The sequence below is a fragment of the Phytophthora cinnamomi genome, assembly GCF_018691715.1.
Source record: "Phytophthora cinnamomi strain GKB4 chromosome Unknown Contig43, whole genome shotgun sequence".
NCBI lineage: Eukaryota > Oomycota > Peronosporomycetes > Peronosporales > Peronosporaceae > Phytophthora > Phytophthora cinnamomi.
The window spans coordinates 626,727-654,541 of NW_027150976.1; the positions used below are offsets into that span (position 1 = coordinate 626,727).

The following is a 27,815-nucleotide window of genomic DNA, read 5'->3' on the forward strand; positions in this document are numbered from 1 at the left end:
GGGCGCATACAACGGTATTAAGGTGATAGATTTCTGTTATCTGCAATACTGCAGCCGAATAATGCGTGGCGTTCCCGTAGTTACAATTCGTTCATGGAGGATGGCTCTCGGCAGGCGACGCGCGGTGCTGAAGTTGTGAACTTCACCAAGATGGATGGGCTGACCGATATTCGTGTTTGGTATGCCCGACTTGGGCACACAAATGCTCAATACTTGAAGTCAATATCGGACAAGCGCATCGTAGATGGCATGATGCTGAAAGGACGATAATTACCTATATGTGAGACTTGCCAGTTAGCGAAACAGAAGCGTAAGAAGCACATGCACTCGCTAGATTGTGGTATTCGTGACCCGAACGATGAGATTTTCGTTGATTTAATGGACCCTGGCAAGCACAACAAAACGAGATTCAATCAGGTACTCGTGGTTGTGGATGGTTTCTCGCGGTTGATTCGTACCTTTCCTCTCAAAGACAAGAAGGAGACGAACGAAAAGCTGCAGCAGTATATTGCGTGGACTGAGCGCCAGCTGGACCGCAACGTGAAGCGCGTTGTTTTTGACGGCGGTGGAGAATTCGCGAATGACAATATGAAGGCCTGGTACGGGCTAATAGGTATCGAATATGAAGAACTTGCCCCTGGTGCGTCTTCATTAAATTTGGCAGAGCGTGCGATACAGTCTCTGCGTGGTATGGTGAAGTCGATGTTGGTTGCATCTGGATTGCCCAACAGTCTTTGGCCTGATACGCTAGAGAACACGACATACGTGAAGAACCGCGTTCTGTCCAGAAGTATTGCGTCACGGACGCCGTACGAGTTGTTTTTCGGTAAGCGGCCTGACGTTCACCACACTAGAATGTTTGGCACGTTGGCGTATGCACACATTCCTCGTAAGCTGCGGAAGAAGATTCAAACAATTGTGAGATTGGGTGCTCGCTGGGTTACGCAGAGGATCGCGTAGGTACAAAGGTATACTTCCCGCAATATCATGTTGCGCGTGTAGTGTTCGATGTTCGAGTGAATGAAGATATTTTGTATCGAGATCGAGCAGAGATTTCGCCTTCAACTATTTCTCGCTGGGCGCTGAGCCAACAGTTTGACACTGTTGAGGAGGGACCAGATGGTGAAGATGATACTGATAGCGACGTTGACATGGATGCTAGTAGTGATGCTAACAGTGGCTCTGAAATGGACTCGGAAGATGAACATGCTGAATCTGGCTCTGAAAACGATGAAAGTGAGGCTGAAGAAGACACTGATTCGCCGCAGAGGTCGACGGCGGTGAGGAGACCGCTGAACCGACCTGGTCCGGGCGGATTTCATATGCATTTACGCTCAGCAGGGCCAATTTCTAGTCAGAACGCGGGTAACGAGGAGGAGAATGTCCATGACGGTGCTGACAGCGATGTTGATGACAACGTCGACTATATTAGCAGTGTGTCTGAGGGTTCAGAAGCTGCAAATAATTCAAATTCTAGCAGTAGCAGTTCGTGGGAGTCCATTGTGCAGGGAGAATTAAGTGCTGGAAGTGATTCTGAAGTGCCGAGTGATATTGATGATGGTCCGACTACAAATATTGATGGTGGTAGTCAAAACAATACTGGTGCCAACTGCGATAGTGATGATCACGAAAATGAAGCCACACCCATTGAAGTTGAGATGTACGAGTTAACAGAAACTGATGAGCAGAGGGTAGCTCGCGAAACTGCAGAGTTAGATCAATTGTGGTCTTTGGTGCCGGTGTCGGTACAAAATTCAAAGCGCAAGAGTTGTGGTCGAGAACTGGATAAGCGCAGTCGCCGTAATGATGAAGATAAGAGACCTCGCTACGAACCCCGTAAGCGAAAGCGGCCAAAATACCTCGATGATTATGTAGTTAACTCTACATTGGTATTTGTGAGTTCAATGTTTCGGAGATGGCGTGAGAAGGACGTAAAAATACCTCGCACATTTCGGCAAGCGATGCGGTTGAAGCAAGCTCGTGAATGGCAGGCAGCGATAATGAAGGAAATGGAGGTACTGCGTGCAAAAGGTGTTATCAGGGAGATCGATGCACTGCCCGAGGGGCAGCACTTATTACGACTAAGTGGGTCTTTGATGTAAAAGTAGGCGAAATGGGGTATGTGACCCGATTTCGTGCTAGACAGGTTGCGCGAGGATTTCGACAAATTGCAGGTGTTGATTTTGACGATATCTTTTCTCCTGTTGTGCGGCTTTCGTCGTTCAGGTTGCTATTGGCCTTAGCAGCTCAGTTGGACTGGAAGATATGGCAAGGTGACATTTACAATGCTTACCTCAACGCAAATCTGAAAATCAAGCAGTATATCACGGACATTGAGGGATTTCCTAGTGGAGCACGCTTGTGCGAAGTAAACAAAGCTTTGTTGTATGGTTTGAGGCAATCTGGCAAAGAATGGAATGACGAGCTTGACAAGTGGTTTAAGGCTCATGCTTTCATTCAGTGTAAGTCGGAGCCGTGCCTATATTTCTACTGCAAGGATGGCACGAGGGCATTTGTCTTAGTGTATGTAGACGATTTGCTATGCGCATCAAACTCTGAGGAGTTCAAGTGCAGTTTCTTTAATGAGTTGGAAGAGGACTGGCATTAAAGATTTGCGGCTCTTACATCAGTACTTGGGTATTCGGGTTCGCCAAAGAGATGGCGAAATTACAATCGACCAGCAGCACTATGCTGAGAAGTTATTGGAGCGATTTGGTTTGGCTAAGGAGTCAAACAGCAGTGCGATTCCGATGGAGACAGCGCAACGTCTTGAATCGTGTGAGCAGAAAAATAGTGCGGAGTGCAAACACAACTTGGGTCAGGTGGCATATCGTGAGGTCGTGGGGTGCTTAATGTACTTGGTAACCAGCACTCGGCCTGATTTGATGTATACTGTCAGTCAATTGAGTCGGCATGTTGATCATCCAACTGAGAAGCACGTTGGTGCTGCAAAAAGGGTGCTTCGCTACGTTTTCGGTACAACTAGCAAGGGCATCACTTATCACAAGTCAGATACATGTGACATTGGAGTGCATTTGGATGACCACTCGATAGTGACTGGTGAAACGACCGTGATACTAGAAAGAGCACAACTGGGTTTGTTTTTACACTAGGAGTTGGAGCGATCTCGTGGGCGATGCGCCGACAAACAATTGTAGCTCAATCTACAGCAGAAGCTGAGTATGTTGCAGCTTATGAAGCTGCTATGGAGGGCAGCGCATTGAGGAACATTCTGGATGAGTTGCTGCCTGAGATGAAAAGCAAACTGACACTTGGTGTCGACAATCAATCATCGTTTGTAATGGCTACAAATCCGAACTTCGACGAACTCGCCACATTGAGTTGATGTGGCACTTTGTTCGTGAGCAGGTTGAGAAGAAGCATTTGTACCTGTGGAAAGTCCGAAGTGAGGACAATCCTGCGGATTTGTTCACTAAGCCATTGGCGAAGGCTTGGTTCGAAATTTTGTCGCGGTTGATTGGAATGAAAGCTGTCGACTGACTCAGCGTGCATTGCCATACTTCTGTGAGGTCAAGGCTGTTCTCTTTGAGAGGGGCGTGTTGAAATATGGATGACGCTGGTGCATCGACGGGCTGGTCAGCGCTGTGAGATCTTGTGTTGGGAATCGTGGCCTTTGGCACCTAAAGATCGTGTGGCTACAGAATGCTACAGAATGCTGCAGAGAGTCGCTGCCAGGAGTATCTGTAAGTAGGATAGGCAAGGGAGATCGAAACTGAGCCTCAGTCTCGAATATGCCCAGTATATAACAAGTGTCGTTTAGTGCCGTGATTCCGGTTGTTGCTGCTGTCTCGTGCTGAGCTTGGACGCTCACTAGCTTGCTCTCACATTTCAGCACAAAAGGTGTACACTAAAGGAGATAGAACCTCTGTTAGATGGAGTAGTAGGACGCTGAAGGAGCACCCTACAACCGCGGACTTCCCTCTCATGCCATGGACGTTCATATAACAAGCACACAGACCAAATGCACACCACTATACTACTTCTACAATCCCTTCGGTAAAATGACTCGCAGCCTTCGTGGGACCAAGGTACCGTTCTAAGAACTACACAACCGGGAGCTGACAAAGCGCTTGCCAACGGTTCATCGACGCTTTTGACAGCGACAACGGTGAAGACGTGAGTTTTATCACAAGGTACGTTGGTGCACAAAACCTTCTTTTATGGTGATTACAGTTCTCTGCGGATGTCTTTTGAAATTAGTCCAAAATTACGGACGTAATTTGGAATGTCCCCGTCTTTTTACTATCCCCAAGTGGGCACTAGCATTTCTGGGCATACAAATCGGCCCAATTTGTATCCGTAGTCTCAAAGCTTGCGACGTCCTTTTCGGTCCTTCAGAGAAAAAAAAACTTCGGTTGATAACCAGAAAGTAGCTGTCTACTATTTTAGAACCAATCAGAATGACAAGACCCCGAAAGTTTGTGAACCTGAGAACGACCGAGTTTAGAAATAGAAATCTTTTAGAATAGATGCGTTAGAAATGGGCTATAACGCAAATATCACAATACAAAAAACTTTTTTGCGGCGGGGATCAACATGGAGCTGGGCTGGGAGAACTCTTGTACGTGCGCCTCTGTATCTGTACCCGCAGTCGCCCGCGCGCTCTGTGACCCGCATCATTTTGTCCCCAAGACGCCGGCGGTGCTGGCGCCGCCTGTGGCGCGCTCTAACTCGCTCTGGTTGTGGCGCTATGGCCTGTGGAGCAGACTCGGAGGGCTACGGCCTGAACCAAGGGTAGGGCCGTTCTACGCCGCGTTCTACCATTGCAGCGACTGACGCCGCAGCTGATGTGCTGTTCTACCAGCTACGGGGACGAGGCGACGGCGCTCACGGGCGAGAACAAGCCGCGCATCCTGCTCATGGGGCTGCGCAGGTTCGATACAGCCGAAGTAGAGCGCGTTCTACCCACTTTTTTCTAACGTGACATTGCATTCTACCTCGTTCTACCGCTAATTTCCTCTGCAGGAGCGGCAAGTCCAGCATCCAGCGCGTGGTGTTCCACAAGATGTCGCCCCACGAGACGCTCTTCCTCGAGGGCACCAACAGCCTCGACATCAAGTACATCGCCAACAACTCGTTCGTGCAGTTCCAGATCTGGGACTTCCCGGGGGACTACGACTTCAAAGGTAGAACGGGGAGGGTGGGGATTCTACCTACGCGGGGCAGTGGCTGACGGTGGCTGGTTTCCGTAGAGGACCTGGTGTACGGCGGCCAACTCGTGAACGAGGAGATGATCTTCAGCAACTGCGGCTCCATCGTGTTCGTCATCGACGCGCAGGACGAGCCCTACGCGGAGGCGCTGGCGCGTCTGCACGACACGGTCACGCGTGCACACCGGTACAACCCGGACATTCTGTTCGAGGTGTTCATCCACAAGGTGGACGGCGACCTCTTCCTGTCGGACGACCACAAGATCGGTAGGCGGGGGCTTAGAGAGTTGTTCGGGGAGGGGGGATCTTTGCGAGATACTGAAGTCAAAGGTGTGTGTTGTGCGGACAGACTGCCAGCGAGAGATTCAGCAGCAGATCATGGACGAGATCAACGACGGGGAGCTGGATATCCACATGAGCTTCTACCTGACCAGCATCTACGACCACTCCATCTTTGAGGCGTTCAGCAAGGTCGTGCAGAAGCTGATCCCGCAGCTGCCGACGCTCGAGAATCTTCTCAACATTCTCATCACGGTGCGTTAAGCTTGATGGCGATTGTTGGAAGGGGATGACTGCTGACAAATGGAGGTGTCTGTTTTCAGAGCTGCAACATGGAGAAGTCGTTCCTGTTCGACGTCGTGAGCAAGGTCTACATTGCAACGGACAGCAACCCTGTCGACATGCAGTCGTATGAGCTGTGCAGCGACATGATCGATGTGGTCATTGACGTGTCCTGCATTTATGGGTGAGTAGAGTTTGCGAGGTACCGAAGTGCACTTGGATAAGATTCTGATGTGCGGATCTTTTCGACAGAATGAAAGATGACGGCGAGGGAGACGGCCTGGCGTACGACTCCAAGTCGTCGTCGGTGATCAAGCTCAACAATGGCATGGTGCTTTACCTCCGTGAAGTCAACAAGTAAGGCGTGCACAGTCTTATTTATGCGGAGGAATGCTAAGCTCACCCATTGTGACATGTTTTACTTTGCATGAGCAGCTATCTGGCTCTGGTGTGTTTGCTGCGCGCTGAAAACTTTATGAAGCAAGGAATCATTGATTACAACATCGACTGCTTCAAGTCCGCTATCGGTGATGTCTTCAAGGCACCTAAGGCGATCGAGTAGACCGATTATCCCCGACACGTTGGAGAGAAATGAAGCAAAACGCCAACAACTCAGAACAATGATCGTTGGCAAAAAGAGGAGGTAGCAATGTTGCAGCTAATAGTTTTGCTACTCACGCGATCGTTGTTATGCTTTTTGTTTCTACGACGCTTTCTTGAGGACCAGTGCGATGATGACGATTGCTAGCAGGATGGCTACTCCGATACCGAGCAGACAGCACATTTTCTTCCGGTGAGCTTTCTGGTACTTGATGGCTTTTTGCACTTCTTGGTTGCCTTGTTCCACGTAGTTGGCGGCCGTGCGCACTTGGTGGTCAATCTGGTCGAGCAGTTCGCCTTGCTGCTCTACTAACAGCGCTAAGTCCAAGAACATTTGGTGGAGCTCTGCAACACTCTGCTCCAGCTTGAGCACGTCCTGGTATTTGTCCTGACAGTGGAGAAACACGTCGGTGATGGATTCGGCCGCACCGCCCTGCAGAATGGCGCTCTTATAAATCGACCCGGGGTCTCCTGATCGCATGACAGCGTCGATCTCAGCCTCGGAGGCGTCAGGTTTCACGATCTGCACCTGTCGCTTCACTTTATTCTTCATATCACTTTTGTACTTCTGCTGGGCCTTCTGGTAGTCCTTCATAGAGTCCATGAACTTTTTCGTGAGGGTGGCGCACATATTATCGCGGATTCTACATCATGGCACAGCTACGGTCAGCACAACCATCATCATCACCAAGCCGCCAGCTTCATCGCGCACCTGATCTCTGAAAGCGGCGTGCCTTTCTCCTTCTTCCGCTCTGCAGATTCCTTCTTGAGCATTTCCAACAACCCCTTGGCATGGGCGGCGAGTTTGTTGGTCGTTTCGATCACGAAGCCGAGCTGAGTGCTGATGGTTTGCTCTTCGACGTTGGACGTAGCGAGGATCGCCTTGCCATTCAACTCGGTAATTTGCTGCGAAGCGAGACTGCAGGGTGCAACAGGATCAATCACTGCGAGATCAAACTTGTGGGTCCGGCAAACCGTTCGTACCTGATGTTGGCGAGGTCCATTTGCATTTCCTCGACATCTTTGAAGAACTGCTCCATGAACTTCGGTCGAACGACACCCCGTCTAAACCAAATGATATACGCATACGAAATGAGTACCTCCGACGCGTTGGCAAGAATTGAAATGGCTTGCTCTCGGGTAGACTCACGGCTGGCAGATAGTAGCAAGGAACGGGCGCCCGTTAGTTCGAAGTTCGGTCACATTTTGCGTGTCACGAAAGCGGTTCGAAGGCTAAAAGTGCCTACCTGGACATCGATGGCGACTTGGTCGGCCGGGGATGCCTTGCCCTTGATTTCTGCGAGCCGATCCAGCATATCTGCTGCGTATTGGCGGTGGTTCACCTGCTCGCCCACCCCGCGGCTTGGAGGTGCGGCGTAGTATTAGTGTTGTATTTTCCCAGAGCAGCGAAGTTGCGAATGCAGCGGTTGTGCCCACACTCAATTGCTCGCCTATCTATAGCGACCAGAAACGAATCGAACATCAGGCGAGGACGATGGTACAAGTGTGCCGGTGCTCATTCATTACTCTTAATTAACTAGACGTTCTATCTACTGGGGGGCTACGCGAATTTCAACTTCATCGGGGCTGTGGTTGCTGATGAGCGAGTTTGCCATGGACTCCATCACCACATCGCGAACGCGTGAGCACAACGCCGGCGACATCTCCTGCATCGCCTCATACTTGGCGCGACTCATCTCGAACACAATGCACGGGTTTGTTGCTGTTGCGGTTGACTGGTGCTGCTGGCGGCTGAAGAAGGCCACTTCTCCGAACAAAGAGCCCGGGGAAATTCTGTTGCGAGCACCATTTCCTGCAGTGACTTCGACGCAACCTCGGGCGAGGAAGTAGAACGAGTCGGTTGATCCCCCAATGGTGAAGAATTCATGACCGGTAGGTACCTCGCGCTTCTGGAAGAACTGCCGCTGAGCGTCCTCGTCTTCGCCGATGAAGTGGTGCAACAGCAGGTTCGTAGACTCGTCCTGGTAGCTGCTAGTGCGAACCTGTACTGCATCGGAACTCTGGCTCAGCAATTGACTTTCGCAAAGCTCTAGAGCAGACTCTGCGCTCGAGTAGAAGCTCTCCTCGCCGGCGATTTCATTCTTCACCAGTACGTGTCGGATCTGGGTAGACGCCCCCGCGTACACGACAGTAATGTCGTGGTTACTACAGTACTTTTGAAGGATGAGGAAGGCACTCCGCGCCGCAGTGGCGTCCATCGCCGTGACGGCAGTGAAATCCATGACAACGTACTCGGTCGGGACAGCGTCCGGATCGGCCGCAGGGCTTCCGTCTAGGCACTCGATCAGGGGAATCTGCGTCCGGTTTTCATCCGGTGTGAGTGGCATGCCGCCGTCACCCAGATAGTTTTCACCAGCATCTTCAACGTAGCCCGGGATTTTCTTGCGGACGTACACGGCCTTCTGGACACGATCAAGGATCTGCACCGACGACCCGAAAAACAAAAAGCCACTCAACTCGAAGTATGCGATGGCATCACGCTTCTCGTCCAGCACTCGACGTTCCGCTAGAGTGCGCGCCGCACCAGACGATCGGGGTTTTCGACTCACGACCGGCAAGCGCACGTAACCCAACAGGAAGTTCACGATCGCGATACCCACACCGATGAGCATTCCGACGTCGAGCGACACGAGATTCACGGCGATGAAGGTCATCCACAGCACTGCGTACTCTCGCAGAGACATCTTCTTGTAGGTGAGCACGAGCCATTCGATCATGAGGTCGATGGCGATGAAGATGAGCGTGGCTGCGAAGAAGAATCGAGGCACGTAACTTATGACAGACACAGGCGCCACCACGATGGCGAACTCGGAGATGATCACACACACGCCCACAATACGCGAGTTGGTCTTCGAACGGTAGGTGAAGATGGTCTGTGAGAAGATGTAGGAACCGGTGTAGCCGCCGAGAATGCCGCTCACAACGTTGGACCAGCCGACCGTCTTAAGCTCATGATTGAAGTCGAGCTTCTTGCCCATGTCGAGTTCGATGGCGGCAATGTCAAGGCACGACGAGAACGCCACGATGAAAACCATACCGATCCATGTACCGAACTGCTTCGGGAGCTGGCCCCAGTGCACCTGGGAGAAGTCAAAGAGATTAAGCAACTCGGAAACCGTTGCAGGGTCCTTCGCAGGGTCGATCCAGCCTCCGTCACGTGCTTCGTCCATTGAAATACCGCCCACCAGCATGATGAAGAAGAACACCACCGGCATGATCATGATAGCCCCCGACAAGATGAACGAGTTGTCGTATCGCTGCGAAACCACAAGCAGGAACGCACCACCCAGCACACCAGGCACGCACAGCAGAACATCGTGCGCGTTCTCGAAGACGTTGAGCATCGACTCGACATCGTTGACGACCAGACCCGTGCACAAAGCGAGTCCGGCGTAGAGGCAGAAGATGCCGATGAAGGCCAGATAGCCACCGATCACGGGCATCGGCAGGTACGACGCGAGAGCGGCCAACCGCAGCTTTCCCATCACCACGAGACAGATACCCAGCGATGCCGTGGCGATGCCAATAGTGACGATGGAGGTTGTCACCTTGGCCTCCACTGGCACGTCGTCGCCCAGCGAGTCACAGATGGAAGTAGCCATAGTGCTGAGGAAGATGAGACCGGCGTCCTGCACTTGTCCGATGGAGAACGGGAGCGAGCTCAAGAGCGTGAACATGACTTGGTGTACGACGCTGGAGAACATGACGAGCTTGGAGAGCGCTGGCATGAAGTCTTCGAACTCTTTGTGGCTGAAGAGAATGACGGCGTAGCCATACATGGTGGGGATGGTCAGGATGGAGTTGATGATACCATACATGACCGCGTTCGTGATATGGGCGAGGTTCTGCTGTCCGCCTTTGTGAACGGCACTTGCCATTTTGCCATTGGTTTGTAGCAGCATATGCGAGGGTGACTCGAGGTTGGTTTTTCTCGGTTTATCTTGCGTGATCGAGACCCTCGATAGCTGGGATAGTCGAGAGACGCTGTTGCCGTGACGTGTGGATTCCATGGCAAACCGAGCCAGGCACGCTGAGCGAAAGCTGCTGAAAAGTGTTCTGGGGTGTGCGTGGCAAAATGCGGAGTGAACTGCTGGCGCATTGGCAAAATCATTGTGAGCGCCTGTACACGTGAACGAGCATAGCCCGAAGTGGTTCATCGATTAAAAGTTTCGTAGAGGCCATCCATTCGGCACTGGACATGCTATACCGTATTCCTTATGTGCTTGCTGACTGATTCATTTTACTGACAAATCTAAGTAGCCAATCAAATTCGAGTGTTGATTGTACAGTTTTACTTTATGTGCTTGCTGACAGCTCAGCTCAACCACAAATTTCTCACTTGCAATTTCGACATAAGCAGCGCACAGCCGACGGCATGAAGCGGAAACCACCAGGACGCAGCCGCGTGACTGGCACCGGCCGAAAGGAGCCGAAGCATACTCGGGACTCCTTCACTAAGAGTGAGAAGCTGGAGATAGTAAGATTCTTTGCTAACAACAAAGTCGACGCTACGCTAGACAAATACTTTCCTAAGCTGGCAGGCCATGCAAGAGAGCAGAAGAGAAAGCTAATGTACCAGTGGCGTAAGGAGCACGACCAACTCGAAGAGTTGTGCGCCGACCCCCGCCAAGCAAGTCTAAAGTACATACGCCCGACCGGCAGCGCTACCATCCTCCCCACCGACGCTGAGATGGAGCTGGTGCAGTGGATCAACGCGCTGAGGAAGGACGGGGCTCCCGTGAGCTCCAAAATGCGACGAGATCGACGAGTGGTAAGCGCGTAATACAATTTTCCGTTTGATGACTACTGTTACATTTGTCTACTGTTGCATTTGTCGAAGATTACTGTTGATCAATGTTTGGACGACAAGTTGCAAATCATGCAGATGCATGTCAGCAAGCACATAAGGAATACGGTACGATCTTTTCATCGTCCCCATCGATGTGTCAGAATCAACATGCCGGCTCTTCGGGAGTGTACGACACAGCAAGTTTTCCAATCCGGTCGATTGGATCGGGGAAGACTGCGCCCCGTTTGTTCGCATCACTCGCTGTACATGTGCAACGAGCGATGGGAACAACTGTATCCTCGCATTCCCGAATTTCGTGTTGCTGAAGCACAGCTTTCTGTGCGGAACCAGACGATTATAGGGCATTTGAACACGTTGATTAGTAATGTGATGCCATAGTAACTTATTATTTAATATGGTAACTTATTATTTAAGTTACATGGCATTACATTACTATTAGTATGTGCCAATTTCCACGTCAAGCATTCCAACAACAACAGTTGCTGTTCATGTATTCTCAGAGCATGTACTATTTTTATGGTAAATGAGAGCACCCAAAATACTGTGAGCAGCAAAATATTCAATGCCGATTTATTCTTGGTTTTACTTTCGCGTCATCTCAACTCAGTGTATCATTTTCTAAACGTTCACGAACCAGAGCCGGAGGCTTCGGAGATCCGAAGCTGCAGGAGCTGCCACTCGATCAGGGATCAGGCATTGTTTACGCTGATCACCTTTAATCTAGGCTCCGCCTTGAAGCCATGCGGTGCGCGATAAAAACCCGCCTTACCGAAGTTGAAGGCAAAGCATCCGCCTCGTCACGTGGGGGCTGCTGCCAAGAACTGATTCTGGTTGTCATCTTCGTGGGGGGGGGGAGGGCAAAATCCGACTGCTGTATGGGTGTGTACGAGAAACATACATAAACGTACAGTACAGTGCACCGGATATCGGATAGCCGATCCCAACTTGCATCCGCGAGACAAGCATTTTCATCCGCCCGCCAGTGCCAGCGCATCCCCGTTTGGGAAACAGAACGCACAAATGCACCGGAACTGCGAACGCAGGGGAGCACTTATCCCGACCACGATATTTTTGACTTCCCGGTAGTCAAAAGCAAGACCAGCAATGCAAGCGAGTAAGTATTTTTTTTCAGAGAGCAATGCTACGTGATGAAAATCATGTTTTCTATTAGAGAGGCTTCGAAGGCGCTTTCACTACCACTACCACCAAAAGCGCTGTTTAAAACACCACCCACTTCCCCTAAACCTTCACTACAAAATCCCAGCGAAAACGCCAAATCTGATGACAACTTTCACTACCCTCACAACCATCCATATTTGCGGTCTGCTCTCCAAGCAGAACCACATCACGTCTGAACGTGTTGCAATGGTTGACGGTAAGCGCAAGAACTTCACGGACGCCGATGATGCCCTTCTTCTTAAGCAAATTATCGCTGACGAGCCCTACAAGGGCGGCTACGGCAAAGTAACGGAGAAGTGGCAGCACGCAGACGCCCTGATGAAGTCTCGCGCGACAATGCACTCGGCTTCCTCCACGGAAAAGCGGTCTCCGCGTTCAGAGATGATGACCGCCGGTAGGCGCAGCGGCCTCACCAGCCTGAAGATACCGTCCACAGGGAACCGAAAGTCGTGCTCAGCGTTCGCGTCCGTGCACGCGAGTAAGTTGAACCGGACAGCCGGGATCAGAGGCCGCTCGGGTGCGTGCACGGCGCCGGCTGCCACCAGCTCCAGCCATGTATCCTCCTCCCCGTACTGGACGGGCACAGAGCGAAGCTCAAGTGCTTCGCTCTGCGTCAAGCGCATCGAGATACACGCACGCAACGCCATACCCGCTCAGAGACAGCATAATGGCGTGCTGCGCCTGGAGAGCGACGCCGCTGGTGCTTCGAATGCGCTGCGCCGGTGATGTTGATCTTGGGGCAGATGTGGCGAGCGCGCGGACACTGATGTGTGCTTAGTACTCTGTCAATGTCACTCATCTCCACCGTACCGTAGTGAACAGTAGACTATTATTGAGTATTCTCCGGTAGGCAAAATGTGAGGATAGTGAACCTCCGAAAACTAAAAAACTCGACACAGCTTTCACTAGGTATCACCAAGCTCGGGTTGAGGGTAGTGGTAGTGAAAGAGCAATTTCGAAACCTCTCTTTGGTGTAGAATTCGAGTTCATAGTGACTGGACTCACCAAATGCTCTGCTACTCAGCAGCCCTGCGTGTCCTGTATGCGTGTTTTCACCGTAGAGTAACGTGCTTCGTTTCCATTTGAGAGACATCGTAGGTATGAGCCGAGACTTGAGGTGCGGCGCAAGGGACTACGAGAGACTGGTCCGAGGGAAGTGGCGGGTGAGTTCGCGATCGAGCGCCGTGCTGTATGTCGATCACTGGATCGGAGACGCTGCTCACTTCCTAAATGAACTGGCTAAGTGTTTTCTGACTGCGCTTGAGCAGCTCCTATCTTCGTCCTGGCATTCTTGGCTGTCTGATCTATTGATACTCTGCCTCTTCCGGGAACCCATCCGCTTCCCTCCACTGCACTTCGTTGCATTCTTTTTGCTCCGGCCGAATACTTGCCAAAACCGCTTATATGAGGAAACAAAACTGTTTGCTGCTGCTGCAAATTCATATGCGGTCAACGCCCTCGCTATCATTGGCAACTGCACGTTTTGCTCCAGTACAGGGTAACGTGAACGTGATATCACCTTAACCAGTAACGCAACCAATACAGTTTTCTAGAGGTTGATTCGACATATTGTTGTACTATTCTCCCGTTTCCTTTTAGCGCTTGGAGTGCCTTTGTCTACAACTACGGACCACCCTACCACTACCAGCAAGCTTAACGTTGATCGACGCGAGCAGAACAAACACTTTCGCGCTTGAATCGCTGCGGCTATCTTTTCACAATTACTACTCTGACTATCTGGTAGTCAAATATATCCCGCCGAGTGGAGTATTGGTTTAGACAACTTCGACCCCAGCGGCGATGGTGATGGCGCCGACGACACTGCGCTGTCACCGACACCGACAGCTGGACCGACACAGCAACCGCCACCTGAGGGCCACGTCAACATTGCCACTGCATACACTACTGCGTGGGCGCCGCATCAACAGCGACGCTGCGTATTCAAGCGCCATTGGTTGGTGCTGTGGAACTGGAGGGTGCTGCCATACAGGGCCCGCCCTCCCTTGCTGAGCAGGCACGAGTAGGAGAGAATCGATAAATGCTTGCATAAATGAACTCACTTCGTAATCTACTTTGCAGCGTGCAAACGTCATAGTCGGCTGCCCGAACACAGGCGACATTCGCCATTTCCTCGACAAGCAGCAAAAATACAGCACATGCACTTCTACAGTTCATTATAGTACCCGACGTGAATCTTACTTGTGTTAGTCGAGCCAGTATACCAAGTTGTTGTAAAGACAACGCCCCGCTGCCTGCACAAGCTTGGTTTGTTGCACATGGGGATACATATTGCGTATGTACCTTTGTAGGATCGATGCACGCGAAGCAGAGCACGACTTGTACACATAATATGTGACACAACGTACGTATTACAGTCTGCACAACGTTAGAATTTTGCTCGGGAAAGCTTCGCAGATATGCACAGCGGTATGTATCATAATTCTCGTCCCCTCGCTGTCAAACCATTCTCTGCTGCAAAATGTTTCACCGATGAAGTTTGAGTTACATCCACAACTGGAAAGAGCTACGAGGTCTTCATCACTGCTATTATAAATGCGCAATAGTTGCGGAGATATTGTCCTCCGAAAAAAATAGGGACACGTTTGCTGCTGGTGTGATCCTCAATTTTTATCCAGTTTGTGGTTTGGCAGCCCCACAACCTTTAATTCGTCACGAAATGTTTCCAATTTTCAGGTAGCATTCGGACCGCATCGAAATATGATAATTAGTGGCACAGCGAAGTGCCGTAGATGCTCACGGCGGCGACAAGTTGTCGCCGACAACAGCTCGGTGGGTAGATGCTGCGGGGTGCAGTAGATGACCGTCTTAATACTGTAGGACACGTGGGTCGCACTGTTTGCTAGGTAAATGTCAGGGCTGCATGAGCGAGTCGACAATCAAGGCGGTGGCGCGTCAACGACGTCGAATTCACTCCCAAGTCACCAAGCTTAAGAACCAGGCGGTCAAGATGCAGGTGGGCTCGAACGAGGCTAGCACTGAGTGGTTCCGCAAGATCACGGACGCGCTGCAGGCCGCGCGCGACGAGGCCCTGGCGGGCACTTCGCTCCTGCTGGAGGCCCGTCCAAGGACTAGCAGAAGGTGAGTGTGCGTTGCGCTACCGAGACGTCGTGCACAGGTAGCTAACAAGAGCTAGACTCTTACCATGAAAGACACGCTCGAGTAGTTTATGTACCATAAGATGGCCGCATACCGACCTGTTTTTCAAGCAGGGCCAGCATCGAGAACGCTGGCTTGGTCCTCTCCAGAGCTGCTGGTCGAGCTGATATCCGCTCTTTCCTTGGCGGGCGAGGAGTTCGCACAGCGCATGCAGGTGGACGAGGTCGCGGGCAAGCGGTGGGTGTAGAGCGACGAGTGGATGATGCGGATATGTGGCAGCTTGCAGAACTTGAGGAAGAAGCTGTTATTGTCGACGGCATGCTCCTCACGCTGCTCCGCGATACTGCCTGCCTGTTAGCCTTTATTCAGGGGCATGCGGTGTGCGTGTCTTGATAAAATGCCTACATAAAGAAATATGTCCCAGCCAAAGCGCAGCAACCGTAATTCACGGCACATTGAAAGTTTAACCTCTTGTGGAAAATCTGCCAGCTGATTAACTTTTTGAGTCGACTTTTACAACGACATCAAGAGGCCCCGGAACGATCTGTTTTCTAGAGCTGGCGAGCGAAGTTGCCATACTCTGCATCACCACGTCATGGACACTGGCCCACAGAGGTGAGGACCGCTCCTTTAGTGACTCGTACCTCGTGCGACTCATCTCGAACACGACGGATGGCTCCGTGGCGATCGCAGTTGAATATCTCGGTTGAAAACTAAAGAAGGCTGCCTCGCCAAATAAGGAACCGGGTAACACGCTTCTGTGCTGCGAAAAAGATTGTCGACTTCCCGCGTTTACTGTCCCGGGATCCTCGTTCACAAAAATCGCAACGCAACCACTAGCGAGAAAGTAGAAGCTGTTTGCGGGCTGGCCTATGTTGTAGATCTTGTGCTCAATAGCAAGTTCATGCTCTTGAAAATACTGGAGCAGATCGTGCGATTTGTCAGGTTCGGCCGACAAATATTGCAGCAGCACAGTGGACGGTGTCTCGTGGCTCCATGCATATTCAGCCTTCTCGCTCCTTACACTTGTTAAGAGCTTGTTTTCACAGAACTCGACAGCAGACTCCGCTCTCGGAAAGATAGTTCCGCTTTTCGCAATTCCATTCGTCACAAGCAGATTTTGAATCACAGGGAGAGCCCCAGCGTATAACGCGGTGATGCCGTGGTTGCTGCAGTACTTCTGCAAAATCAGGAAAGCACCCCGCGCGGCTGTTGCATCCATCGCTGTGACGGCAGTGAAATCCATGACGATGAACTCAGTAACAACTGCGTCGGGGTTGGGCGCAGGGCTCCCGTCCAAGCACATGACCATTGGCTTCCTGTTTCCCTCGGGTGTAAGTGGCATAGCTGCACCCCCAAGGTAGTGTGAGCCAACATCTTGACTTCGAGCACCCAAGATGCTGTTCCGTTCTTGCTTCACGACGTATACACCCCTCTGGACGTAGTTTAGGATCTGCACCGACGAGCCGAAAAACAAAAAGCCGCTCAACTCGAAGTATGCGATGGCATCACGCTTCTCGTCTAGCACTCGACGTTCCGCTAGAGTGCGCACCGCACCAGACGATAGGGGTTTTCGACTCACGACCGGCAAACGCACGTAACCCAACAGGAAGTTCACGATCGCGATACCCACACCGATGAGCATTCCGACGTCGAGCGACAAGAGGTTCACGGCGATGAAGGTCATCCACAGCACTGCGTACTCTCGCAGAGACATCTTCTTGTAGGTGAGCACGAGCCACTCGATCATGAGGTCGATGGCGAAGAAGATTAACGTGGCTGCGAAGAAGAACCGCGGCACGTAGCTCATGACAGACACGGGCGCTAGGACGACGCCAAACTCGGAAATGCTGACGCACACGCCGACTATGCGGGAGTTGGTCTTCGAGCGATAGGTGAAAATCGTCTGTGAGAAGATGTACGAGCCACTGTACCCGCCTAGTACACCGCTGACAACGTTGGACCAGCCGACCGTCTTGAGCTCGTGATTGAAATCGAGTTTGCTGCCCATGTCGAGCTCGATAGCAGCGATATCCAAGCAAGAGCCAAACGCCACGATGAAAACCATGCCGAGCCATGTGCCGAACTGCTTCGGTAACTGACCCCAGTGCACCTGGGAGAAATCGAAGAGGTCGATGAGATCAAAGATGGTGGCAGGGTCCTTGGCAGGGTCGACCCAGCCTCCGTCGCGTGCTTCGTCCATTGAGATGCCACCCACCAGCATGATGAAGAAGAACACCACCGGCATGATCATGATAGCCCCGGACAAGATGAACGAGTTGTCGTATCGCTGCGAAACCACAAGCAGGAACGCACCACCCAGCACACCAGGTACGCACAGCAGAATATCGTGCGCATTCTCGAAGACGTTGAGCATCGACTCGACGTTGTTGACGACCAGACCCGTACACAAAGCGAGTCCGGCGTAGAAACAGAAGATGCCGATGAAGGCCAGATAGCCACCGATCACGGGCATCGGCAAGTACGACGCGAGAGCGGCCAACCGCAGCTTTCCCATCACCACGAGACAGATACCCAGCGATGCCGTGGCGATGCCAATAGTGACGATAGAGGTTGTCACCTTGGCCTCCACTGGCACGTCGTCGCCCAGCGAGTTACAGATGGAAGTAGCCATAGTGCTGAGGAAGATGAGACCGGCGTCCTGCACTTGTCCGATGGAGAACGGCAGCGAGCTCAAGAGCGTGAACATGACTTGGTGGACTGCACTGGAGTAGATGACGAGCTTGGAGAGCGCCGGCATGAAGTCTTCGAAGTCTTTGTGGCTGAAGAGAATGGCGGCGTAGCCATACATGGTGGGGATGATCAGGATGGAGTTGATGATGCCGTAAAGAAGCAAGTTAGCCATGTAGGTCAGTCTGTGCGACTGACACGCATTGTGTTTGTCGAGCGCTACAGACGTATCAGAGTGTCTTGGCGACGCAAGCACAGGAGAATCAATCCTGGGATTTTGTCGGCGTGTGAAGTGGAACGTCGGTAAGTTGATGTTAACCATCAGAAATTGCAGAAGGAGGCTTGTGCGTATGTGTCTTGGAAGACAAAACTGGTAGTGGGGAACGATCAAACGCCAAGGAGAACATTCGCTCGTCGACAGCAAAAGAGCCGCACGCGTCGTACGCATCGGAAACGCGAGCGCACTTTGAGGTTGCGAGGCTCGACGACGAGCAGCTTTGGCGTTTCGAGCGAACATCAAACCCCACGTTCGCTCGCTTCGGGTCTATGCATCCCCCATCGGTTGTCCTGTCGAGCCGAATGCGACGAGGCAGTTCAGCACCAAATCAGTCCGGTGCTTTCTCGCCGCTCCAATGCGCTGGCGCCACTCTCTCCGCTAGGAGGTCCAAATGTAGCCATGTCCTCCTCACTTCAACCTCTCCATTTCGCGTGGGCCACCCAACGTCCATGTGGTCCACACCACTTTTTGCCCAAAACAATAACAGCCAATCGCGGCGCCGCAAACTGCGCTCCAGTCACGCCGCCAGTCACTCGCGCACTTGACCACCAAGCGACACAAGAGGCACCATGACCGCCACGTCGCAGGCGCCCGCCGACGCGCACAACGAGGACGCCGCGGGCTTCAGCGGCTCCCAGAGCTTCCAGGAGCTGGGCGTGGACGCCGCCATCTGCGAGGCCATCGCGGCCGTGGGCTGGGCCGCGCCCAGCAAGATCCAGCAGCAGGCGATCCCGCACGGCCTGGCGGGCAAGGACATCATCGGCCTGGCCGAGACGGGCTCGGGCAAGACGGGCGCCTTCGTGATCCCCATCCTGCAGCGCCTGCTGCAGAGCCCGCAGCGCCTGTACGCGCTGGTGCTGGCGCCCACGCGCGAGCTGGCCTACCAGATCGGCGAGCAGTTCGAGGCACTCGGCGCGTCCATTGGCTTGAAGTGCGCCTGCGTCGTGGGCGGCATCGACATGATGCAGCAGCAGGTGGCGCTGGCACGCAAGCCGCACGTGGTCATCGCCACGCCCGGCCGCCTCGTGGACCACCTGGAGAACACCAAGGGCTTCAGCCTGCGCACCATGAAGTTCCTCGTGCTGGACGAGGCCGACCGCATGCTCAGCATGGACTTCGAGGAGGAGATCAACCAGATCGTGCAGCTCATGCCCGCCGACAGGAACACGTACCTCTTCAGCGCCACCATGACCTCCAAGGTCAGGAAGCTGCAGCGCGCGTCGCTCAAGGACCCCGTCAAGGTCGAGATCACCCACAAGTTCGCGACGCCTGAGACGCTCAAGCAGCACTACCTCTTTATCCCGGCCAAGTTCAAGGACTGCTACCTGGCCTACGTCCTAAACGAGGTCGCCGGACAGTCGGTGCTCATTTTCGCCAGCACGTGCAACGGCACGCAGAAGGTGACGCTGATGTTGCGCAACTTGGGCTTCCAGGCGATTTGTCTGCACGGTCAAATGCCCCAGCCGAGCCGACTCGGAGCGCTCAACAAGTTCAAGGCGAAGGCTCGTAACGTTCTGGTCTGTACGGATGTGGCCTCGCGTGGTCTGGATATCCCGAGTGTCGACGTGGTCATCAACTACGATATTCCTACGCACGGCAAGGACTACATCCACCGTGTCGGTCGTACGGCCCGTGCTGGCCGCGCCGGTGTGGCTATTTCGTTCGTGACGCAGTACGATGTGGAGCTGTACCAGCGTATTGAGCATCTGTTGGGCACGAAGTTGGATGCGTATCCGTGTGAGGAGGAAACGGTGCTGGTCATGTCGGAGCGCGTGAACGAGGCCCAGCGTATCGCCACCATTGAAATGAAGGAGTCGGGAGCTAACGGCTCGGGTGCCAAGCGCGGACGCTACGGCGATGAAGAGGGCGACGACGAGGAAGGAGGTGAGAAGCGATACAAGTCGGCTGGCCGCGTGCAAAAGGGAGGACGAGGCGGCGGCCGGGGCGGTCGCGGACGTGGTGGGCGTGGAGGCCGCGGCAAGCGGAGTTAGAGAAACAATCATGCCAAACACCCACCGATAAAGAAAATGTTCAGATATTTTGTCCTCGTCATCTCGGCAGAGCAAATGTGCCGCCAGTGTTCAAGATGTTGTCCTGTCATTCATTCATCGGATCTCGCTACCTACACTCAATGGCAGCATCAGGTCCGTCCCAAGGCGACTACCGCGCTGCGCTTTCGTGCTCGGGAACGCATTCCAGAACCGCAGTGTTTCATCTCCAGCGCCAGTGACAATCGTCTGACCGTCGGGCGACATGGCCAAGTACAGCACGCGGAAGGTGTGCCCCGTGAGCGTGGCCAACTTGGTCATCGTCGGATACTTCCACACGATGATCTGGTTCAACGAGTAGCCGTGCGTGCTCACGACTTCATTGGCATTCTTGGACCACATGAGGTTGCATACTTGCGAGCCCGTGTCCACGAAGGGCAACGCCGTCAGCGACTGCGTGTTCCAGAAGCGGATGCATCGGTCAGCAGTGCCACCGCCAGAAGCTAAAAGTCCGTGTTGGTGTGGCGACCAGGCGATAGCTTTCACAGCTGCGGAGTGCTCGTTAAAGCGTGCTAGCGGCATCGTGGCATCACTGCGCAAGCCCGAAGACATCGACTGCACGTTCCAAATGAGTAGCTTGTTGTCGTTGCCCCCCGAAGCCAGCTGCCGGCCGTCAAATGACCATTTCAGACCACAGACCTCTTGCTTGTGACCTGCCAGTTTGTTCTGGAATGACTCCTGTGTTCGTAGATCGCGAACCAGGATGGTGCGATCACGGCTACCCGATGCCAATGACTGGCCATTCCAGCCTAGAGTCCCTACACGAGCCAAGTGACCGCTGTTCAACACGCAAAGATGCCATGGTCAGAATACAAGTATGCTTGTGAATTGGGCTCGATGTACTGGCGGACGTACGTCATGGTGCGGATCTTTTTGCCAGCGCTGACGTCCCAGATCTGCACTTCACCGCTGTTGGTCCCCACCGATAGATGCGTGCCCTACCAGGATCAACGCACACAACGGTCAGGATCGGTAAACTCTTGCTAGTTGCGGGCGACAAGATTACAGGAGACATACCCGCTGACTCCAGCTGACGGAGGTGACCGAGTCGCTAGGTCCCAGATCGCAGAGCATCGTGACCTTGCTGGTGCAGGCGCTCCAAAGGTAGACGCAAGAGCTGAGCCCCACTGCCACGACATTTGTGGCAGACCAGTCCACGAGGTTCAAATAGAAGTCATCCTGTAGGGATGGCGCATCCAGAACTTTGAAGGGTGTGCGGCCGATACGACGGCGCCCATTGTCTCCATCGTGCAGGCCGGCACCTAGGAATCGCTGTGTCGAGTCTGTGAGTCCTGAGTGGGGAACGAATGTCTTGACGTCGCCGTACAGGGACTGCCGAGGGGCTTTAAAGCGCAGAATATTGCTGGACGAACTGCCACTCGGTCGTATGCACGCCGTGCTGCCATTGTACGTGCGAACGCATGACGTGGATCGTGGGTCGTACATTGCGCTCATACTATCGTGACTAGGCGCGCTCAAGGCAGAAGAGGGTTGACTACCGCCAAAGTTTGTTCGCGTTGGCGAGTGCATGCCTAGCAACTCGCGCTTCAGCATCATTGAGTACGGCGAGGAAGTTCCAGTAGACGCTCCTTGGGCTTTAGGATTGCTGTCCACGGTACTGCCAACGCCGGCGGCAGGCGCGGAGGCTGGCGCGGAGCCACTCTGAGTCCGGCTTGCGCCATTATCGCGATTCTGATTGCTGTTTTGGCGTGGCGAATCTGCCGCAAGTCCAAAACCAGTGTCCAACTTCGTCGTAAGCCGAGACGGGATGAAGCGATCGCTGTAAATGTGCTTGGATCTATAATAATGAACGACAATTTAATGGTCAAGGAAACATTTGGGTGAATCGACTACAGAGGTATGGCATACCGTTTGACCGTCCGATGCGGAAGTGCTTTGCCATAGCTGCAGCCGTTCTCATCTGAAAGCCCAGCCAACCGCGACTCGTATTGGTAGTGAATCGGCTGAGCAGTCGTACCAGGTAGAGCGAACGAATCCCGCCCCATGGTAATAGCTGGACTGCTCCCGCTGAGCCGCCTCTTCCTGCCCGACGTGATGCAGGTAGAATTCACCCGAAGGCTGGCTAGGGGATCAAACCCCTTGGTGCTGCCTACCGAAGGGCTGATCACGAAGTGCGAGGCATTTTTCTCGATGCAGACCATCGCCGAAAATACCGCCTTGGGATTGCGCTTGGCCGGACAAATTGGATCTGAAGCACTGGGGCCCGAAAGCTTCAATCCCTCAATCAGCACAACGGCCCCACTGGTGCACGAACCGGTCAACCACGTCACCCTCCTCGTCCTCTCAACTGCCTCGAAACCAAAAAAGAGCAAGTGGGGCACGGTTCGTCTCAATCAACGAAAATGGGATCCCGCGCGCTGTCTGCAGGCCTTGTCCAGATGCCGATTTTGCTGTGCTCCGGAGTCGTCCTCCCCTCCGCGGGAGCAAAAGCCGGTAAAGTCGAAGCCAACGCCAGCACGACTGAAAATAAAGCCCCGAAACAACCGCGAAACCGAAGCCTGCCGCTTCGCCCCCTTCAAGGGATCTTAATAGTCGCGCAGCCACTGCCTCCCAGGTCATGCATAATATGCCATATTATGGCATCACTGAACGAGGCACCGAGTAATGGCGCAGGGATTGGCTCGTCAAGAGCTAGCAATCTGCTGCACAAGCCGCCTTCAACTCTCAAGAGGAGGACGGCGCGGCTTGCGTGACGAGCTGAACTCGAGTTCTATAGAAACTTGTGCGCAGACGCGAGGGTTCGCTCACTGAGGCCACGAGCGACCCGGACAACTTGCGTGCGAACGAATGTGAGCGTCCTCTGCGCGACTGCGCCGCGGCCCCTTTGAGGATAATGCTGCAGTGCCGCCTGCTTGTAAGCTCCAGATCCACCAAGGCTTCCTAGTATCCACTCGCTACGCAGCCACTAGACCTCATGATTTTACGCGTCGTTTCACTATAAAGAACCAAAGACTCGTATTTAGTCTCGGAGGTATGTTGAAGCCCGAAACGACTCTCCTGACTGTTCATTCACCAGCGTCTTCGCCAGCAGCAACGGCAACAACGCAGTGATGCCTACGGCTCTGCAGCTCTCCGCGTAACACATAAATATCCGTCGCCAGGGCGCTGGTTTATCCGTCGATGCCGTCTCCCAGAGCTTGCAATTGTAGCTGTAGCTGCTTGCGGTAGGACGTGATGGCGTTCTGGTCGATCTGCGCGTTGATCTCCTCACCCGTGTGCCCGCGCCCACACTTGTCCGCGTACAGCAGGCACGCCACCCCGCAGTCGAACCCGCTGACCTGCTGCTTGCTCGTGATGGCGCTCACCGCGCGCTGCATCCAGCACTTGTGCTGCGGGTAGCACACGTCCAGCCACTCGGTGACCGCGCGGGGCACCGACCTGTACGAGATGCCGGAGCGCGACGCGAGCCTCCCCATCGGCTCGAAGAGCTGCAGCTCGGGCGTGGGGCCTAGCTGCACGCGGAACAAGTTCCAATGGATGCAGTCGACGTTCACAATGAGCACCAGCGGCGCGTCGCCGTCGTAGTCCACGGGTCGTCCCAAGACGTCCTTCACCTGGTAGTCCCTCTTGGAGCGGTGCGCTCGACAGCGACGACGCCACGGAGAGCGGTCGGCCGCCTTCATGGCCGCCTCCAGGTGGAAGTGGTAGAAGGAGGTGGGCAGGAAGTGCACGGCCGGGTACAACGTGGCGAACTTCCAGAGCATCAGGTCGATGAGCGCGCCCGTGATCCAGTTGGACTCGTCCACGCGGTCCTCGGGCCCGAAGGCCGCCTGCAGCAGGCGTAGGCGGCGTCTCTTGGCCTCCTCCGCGTCCTCCTCTCCACCTGCGAGTCGCCGCTTCTTGGCGGACATTGCAGCTCTTGGCGTGCACAATGCGGAGCGTTCGCGGCGACTGGGAGGGCATTGGCGCTGCACGGACGGATAGTCGGCCGCGGAATCCGACGCGCAGTCAATTTCCATTGGCGGATCGACCCCTCCCGCCGTGATTTTTGCGGATTCCATGCAGATTGGCGCTGGAGGCGCTGGAGGAGGAGGTGCGAGGCGCACAGCCTTGGAGCGCGCAGCTCTGGAGCGGAGACGCATCTTGCCTCTTGCCGACGGACGGAGAAGGGCAAGATGAGTTGAGATTTTTTCAGGGAAAAGGTGGGTGGTGTGACATACACAATTCGGAGTTAGAAGAGCGTAGTACTGTACCTGTCTCACGCGTTTTCAGCCAATAAAGCGCCGTTAAGCGGCAGAGGCGTCATCACCACCTCGAAATAAATACGCAAGAAATATAGATGTAGACAGGATATCATCATTCAGATCATCTAAAGCCAACAAGGGGGCTAGTTGGTGATAGATATTGTATCGGTGGATACGCCAAGCTATCGTACTGAACAAGTATCATGCACCACGGGTATATTAGCTCAGCGAGGCTAATCAACCTACGGTACCGCTCCCAACGGTGCCTGGTCGAGACGGTCGGCGCTCATTCCGATACAGTGGCTGTCGGTGGCAGGACACGACACCCTTGCTCTCGTTTCGCTGGCCTCTATCTCTGCCCACACAGGTCACCCGGAGCTCGTTCACCGCCGACCTTGTAGCCCAGCGTCTTGCGCACCCAACGCACCTTTCACCGCCCCCAACCGCCGCAGCGCCGATCCCACCGCTCGCCAAACACCGAAATATGTCCAAGGCATCGTACGAACCGCCCGCCGCCATCGAAGCCTCGCAGATCCACGCGCTCAAGCAGCGCGTGCGGCACCGCAGCACGGGCGACGGCAAGTCCACGTACTTTGGCAAGTACGTGTCGCAGGAGGGCTCGGAGAAGCTGCTGACGTACGAGTACCACGGCGCCGACAACTCGCTCGTGTACAAGCACGTGCTGACGCCCATGAACAACTTCCTCGTGGAGCTGCTGCCGCTATGGCTGGCGCCCAACCTCATCACGCTCATCGGGCTGATTCTCGTGGGCGGCTCACACACGCTGTTCGTGTTCCTGTGCCCGTTGCTGGAGGGCGACGCCCCCTGGTGGGCCATGGCACTCGCGGGCGCGGCACTGTTCGGCTACCAGACGCTGGACAACCTGGACGGCAAGCAGGCGAGACGCACCAAGTCGTCGTCGCCGCTGGGGCTGCTGTTCGACCACGGCTGCGACGCGTTGAACGTTTCGGTGGGCACGATGACTATGGCCAGCATTCTGCAGATGGGCACGACTTGGAGGACGCTCGGCTTTGTGCTCAGCGCGCACTTTGTGTTCATCTTCGCCACGTGGGAAGAGTGAGTTTAGGAAGATTTGTGGTTTGATGATGTTGACGAAGAGGATCGTATCTGACGTTATGATGTTGCGGCAGGTACTACTCCGGGTCGTTGGAACTCCCGATCATTAACGGGCCGACGGAAGGGATTCTGATCGGCATTGCGCTGAAGCTGTTCACTGCATCAGTTGGTGTCGACTACTGGAACCAGGAAACGATTGATGGAGTGCAGAACAACTCGCTCTTCGTCATCGTGACGATGATCAGCTCGTGCTTCACGCTGATGGTCAAGTATGTCCCCCGCTTCTTTTCATGGCGCTTTTTGGGTTACTTCATTAACTTATCGCCATTAACTTATCGCTCTGTTTTTGCAATAGTGTTCGGAACGCGTTGCATGCTGTGCACCTGAATCAAGACTCGGTTCTTGTGGCATTCACCCGTCTCCTACCGTTTGTTATTCTCAACACGCTGGCTGGACTGTGGGCCTTATACTCACCCTCGGATATTTTCTCTACGCACCCACGGATGTTCCTGTGGATGCTTGGACTGCTGAACAGCAAGTTGGTGGTAGGTCAACACTTTATTTTTGCTACTAGCGCCTTCTAACGATCATCTATTGTTCGTCGCTGATTAGCTTCACTTGATGCTGGCTCACTTGTGTGGCGAGGAGTACCATCCCTTCCGTAAGACGTTGGTGCCGATCTTCTACGTGGCTGGTCACTGTGCCTTCTGCATGCTGGAAGGGATTTACGACGCTATCAACGAGGAGCTCATCGTGCGCGAGTTCTTCTTCCTCTCACTCGCAGCGTACGTGCACATCGTCATCACCGTCGTGTGGGAGGTCAAGAATGTGCTGGGCGTCTCGGTGTTCACGATTCCGAATAACACCAAGCCCAAGTCTATTAGTAGCAAGCCAGCAGCGAAGTCGTCGTAAGTAGTATGCGTTGCTGAATGTCACGGCCTGCAATACCTTTGCCAACACCGAACCCGACAGTAGAGAACAAATTTGGATGCATCGGTAAATGAACAAGACGAGGAATTTGGCACTTTCGCTCTACCTTGCGTCGTTAATGTACGCGCTCGAGTACAGCGGCAGCCTCGAAGAGATATGAAATCGACAAAGAATGAATCCGGCAATTACGAAGTTCATATACTTTTGTACAATACAAGAACACCCCAGAATTAGGACAACTTTGTTTTATGTTGAGTCTTGCACTTGTCGCAGCAAACTATTTGAGCATTCAGTTATGCGAGGGCGAGCCTCACATATTGCACTCACCAGTTTCCAACACCCTCTGATTAGGCGGGGGCGTGTCTGTGCAGCGAGCGCTGAAACCCGATTTTTTTTTTTTTTTTTTTGGGGGGGGGGATTTGCAATTTGGCCAGGTGTTTGACTGGGAATTTGCAATCCGGTCAGGCGTTTGCTAATCAGTCAGGACTTCGGAACTTAGAATTATGGCACTCCTAAAATTAGAATAGCTATCGTGCACCCATGCAACCGATGCACATCCACCGCTCCACAACAGATTTTCGCTTCCAGGCAAGACGTCATGGAGGACGCAGGCGATGATGTGGAGCTAGCCATTGGCATGGAATTCCCCAGCATCAAGGAGCTAAAGAACAGAGTTGCGCGATATTGCGTTGTTCACGGTTTTGCTCATAATAAGCCTTCAAATCGGTGAGACTTCTTAAAAGTTGTCACGGGCACAATCCCGTGGATTGACAAGACGCCGTCGCAACTCCTGAGCCAACGGCCTCGGAGGTTACGAGCTTTTCCTCGGCGCTGATCTGCTCAATCGCAGGTCTGCGTTGGTTTTCACTTTTACTATACATTTTATAGTAGCTCCAGCTGTAGGCTCGCAGCCACTCTAAACATCAATCAGTCTTCATTTTTCCAACTATCGCACAAGTGTAGACTCATCCACGTCGTCTTCTAACAGAGCACGTGACAATTTCGAAATTAGAGTGAAAACTCTGAAGAAACCGACTATAACTACGCTCGACTCCCTCGATGGGCAAGAAGACCGCTCGATACCCTGAAGATCAGTCTCCCAACATGCGGCCCCGACGGTCGCCTCGA

At 53.5% G+C, this 27,815-nt stretch overlaps 9 protein-coding genes across 10 annotated transcripts; 4 read left to right on the plus strand and 5 right to left on the minus strand.

Moving 5' to 3' along the window:
* Nucleotides 1-321: 321 nt before the first annotated feature.
* IUM83_17228 (Ras-like GTP-binding protein) lies at nt 322-6,294 on the plus strand (the record flags this gene model as incomplete). Of its 2 annotated transcripts, XM_067942164.1 has the most annotated exons (11): nt 322-640; nt 752-826; nt 1,003-1,280; nt 4,613-4,755; nt 4,826-4,894; nt 4,987-5,147; nt 5,214-5,438; nt 5,521-5,705; nt 5,774-5,916; nt 5,985-6,089; nt 6,168-6,294. In XM_067942164.1, 11 exons carry the CDS (start codon nt 322-324, stop codon nt 6,292-6,294), a joined length of 1,830 nt encoding a protein of 609 aa, XP_067790898.1. The 2 variants fall into 2 exon arrangements, with proteins under 2 accessions (XP_067790898.1, XP_067790897.1); XM_067942165.1 differs by lacking the exons at nt 322-640; nt 752-826; nt 1,003-1,280 and adding an exon at nt 4,558-4,582 and having other exon boundaries at nt 4,728-4,755.
* A 141-nt stretch (nt 6,295-6,435) lies between these two features.
* IUM83_17229 (putative syntaxin) lies at nt 6,436-7,587 on the minus strand (the record flags this gene model as incomplete). The annotated part of the gene is made up of 4 exons (XM_067942166.1): nt 6,436-6,976; nt 7,045-7,251; nt 7,317-7,397; nt 7,580-7,587. The coding sequence occupies 4 exons, from the start codon at nt 7,585-7,587 to the stop codon at nt 6,436-6,438; spliced, it is 837 nt and encodes a 278-aa protein (XP_067790899.1).
* Nucleotides 7,588-7,882: 295 nt separating this feature from the next.
* On the minus strand, nt 7,883-10,255 carry IUM83_17230 (Sulfate Permease (SulP) Family; the record flags this gene model as incomplete). Its single annotated transcript, XM_067942167.1, has 1 exon — nt 7,883-10,255. One exon carries the CDS (start codon nt 10,253-10,255, stop codon nt 7,883-7,885), a length of 2,373 nt encoding a protein of 790 aa, XP_067790950.1.
* A 2,189-nt stretch (nt 10,256-12,444) lies between these two features.
* Nucleotides 12,445-15,540, plus strand: IUM83_17231 (Dynein light chain; the record flags this gene model as incomplete). Its single annotated transcript, XM_067942168.1, has 3 exons — nt 12,445-12,820; nt 15,207-15,441; nt 15,513-15,540. 3 exons carry the CDS (start codon nt 12,445-12,447, stop codon nt 15,538-15,540), a joined length of 639 nt encoding a protein of 212 aa, XP_067790949.1.
* Nucleotides 15,541-16,980: 1,440 nt separating this feature from the next.
* Nucleotides 16,981-18,325, minus strand: IUM83_17232 (Sulfate Permease (SulP) Family; the record flags this gene model as incomplete). The annotated part of the gene is made up of 2 exons (XM_067942169.1): nt 16,981-16,998; nt 17,057-18,325. 2 exons carry the CDS (start codon nt 18,323-18,325, stop codon nt 16,981-16,983), a joined length of 1,287 nt encoding a protein of 428 aa, XP_067790952.1.
* A 671-nt stretch (nt 18,326-18,996) lies between these two features.
* Nucleotides 18,997-20,418, plus strand: IUM83_17233 (DEAD/DEAH box RNA helicase; the record flags this gene model as incomplete). The annotated part of the gene is made up of 1 exon (XM_067942170.1): nt 18,997-20,418. The coding sequence occupies one exon, from the start codon at nt 18,997-18,999 to the stop codon at nt 20,416-20,418; it is 1,422 nt and encodes a 473-aa protein (XP_067790951.1).
* Nucleotides 20,419-20,532: 114 nt separating this feature from the next.
* Nucleotides 20,533-21,921, minus strand: IUM83_17234 (WD repeat-containing protein srw1; the record flags this gene model as incomplete). Its single annotated transcript, XM_067942171.1, has 3 exons — nt 20,533-21,253; nt 21,331-21,413; nt 21,493-21,921. 3 exons carry the CDS (start codon nt 21,919-21,921, stop codon nt 20,533-20,535), a joined length of 1,233 nt encoding a protein of 410 aa, XP_067790954.1.
* Nucleotides 21,922-23,606: 1,685 nt separating this feature from the next.
* Nucleotides 23,607-24,347, minus strand: IUM83_17235 (ubiquitin-1-specific protease; the record flags this gene model as incomplete). Its single annotated transcript, XM_067942172.1, has 1 exon — nt 23,607-24,347. One exon carries the CDS (start codon nt 24,345-24,347, stop codon nt 23,607-23,609), a length of 741 nt encoding a protein of 246 aa, XP_067790953.1.
* An 817-nt stretch (nt 24,348-25,164) lies between these two features.
* Nucleotides 25,165-26,669, plus strand: IUM83_17236 (CDP-alcohol phosphatidyltransferase; the record flags this gene model as incomplete). The annotated part of the gene is made up of 4 exons (XM_067942173.1): nt 25,165-25,757; nt 25,832-26,026; nt 26,113-26,302; nt 26,370-26,669. The coding sequence occupies 4 exons, from the start codon at nt 25,165-25,167 to the stop codon at nt 26,667-26,669; spliced, it is 1,278 nt and encodes a 425-aa protein (XP_067790955.1).
* Between the last annotated feature and the right edge of the window lie 1,146 nt (nt 26,670-27,815).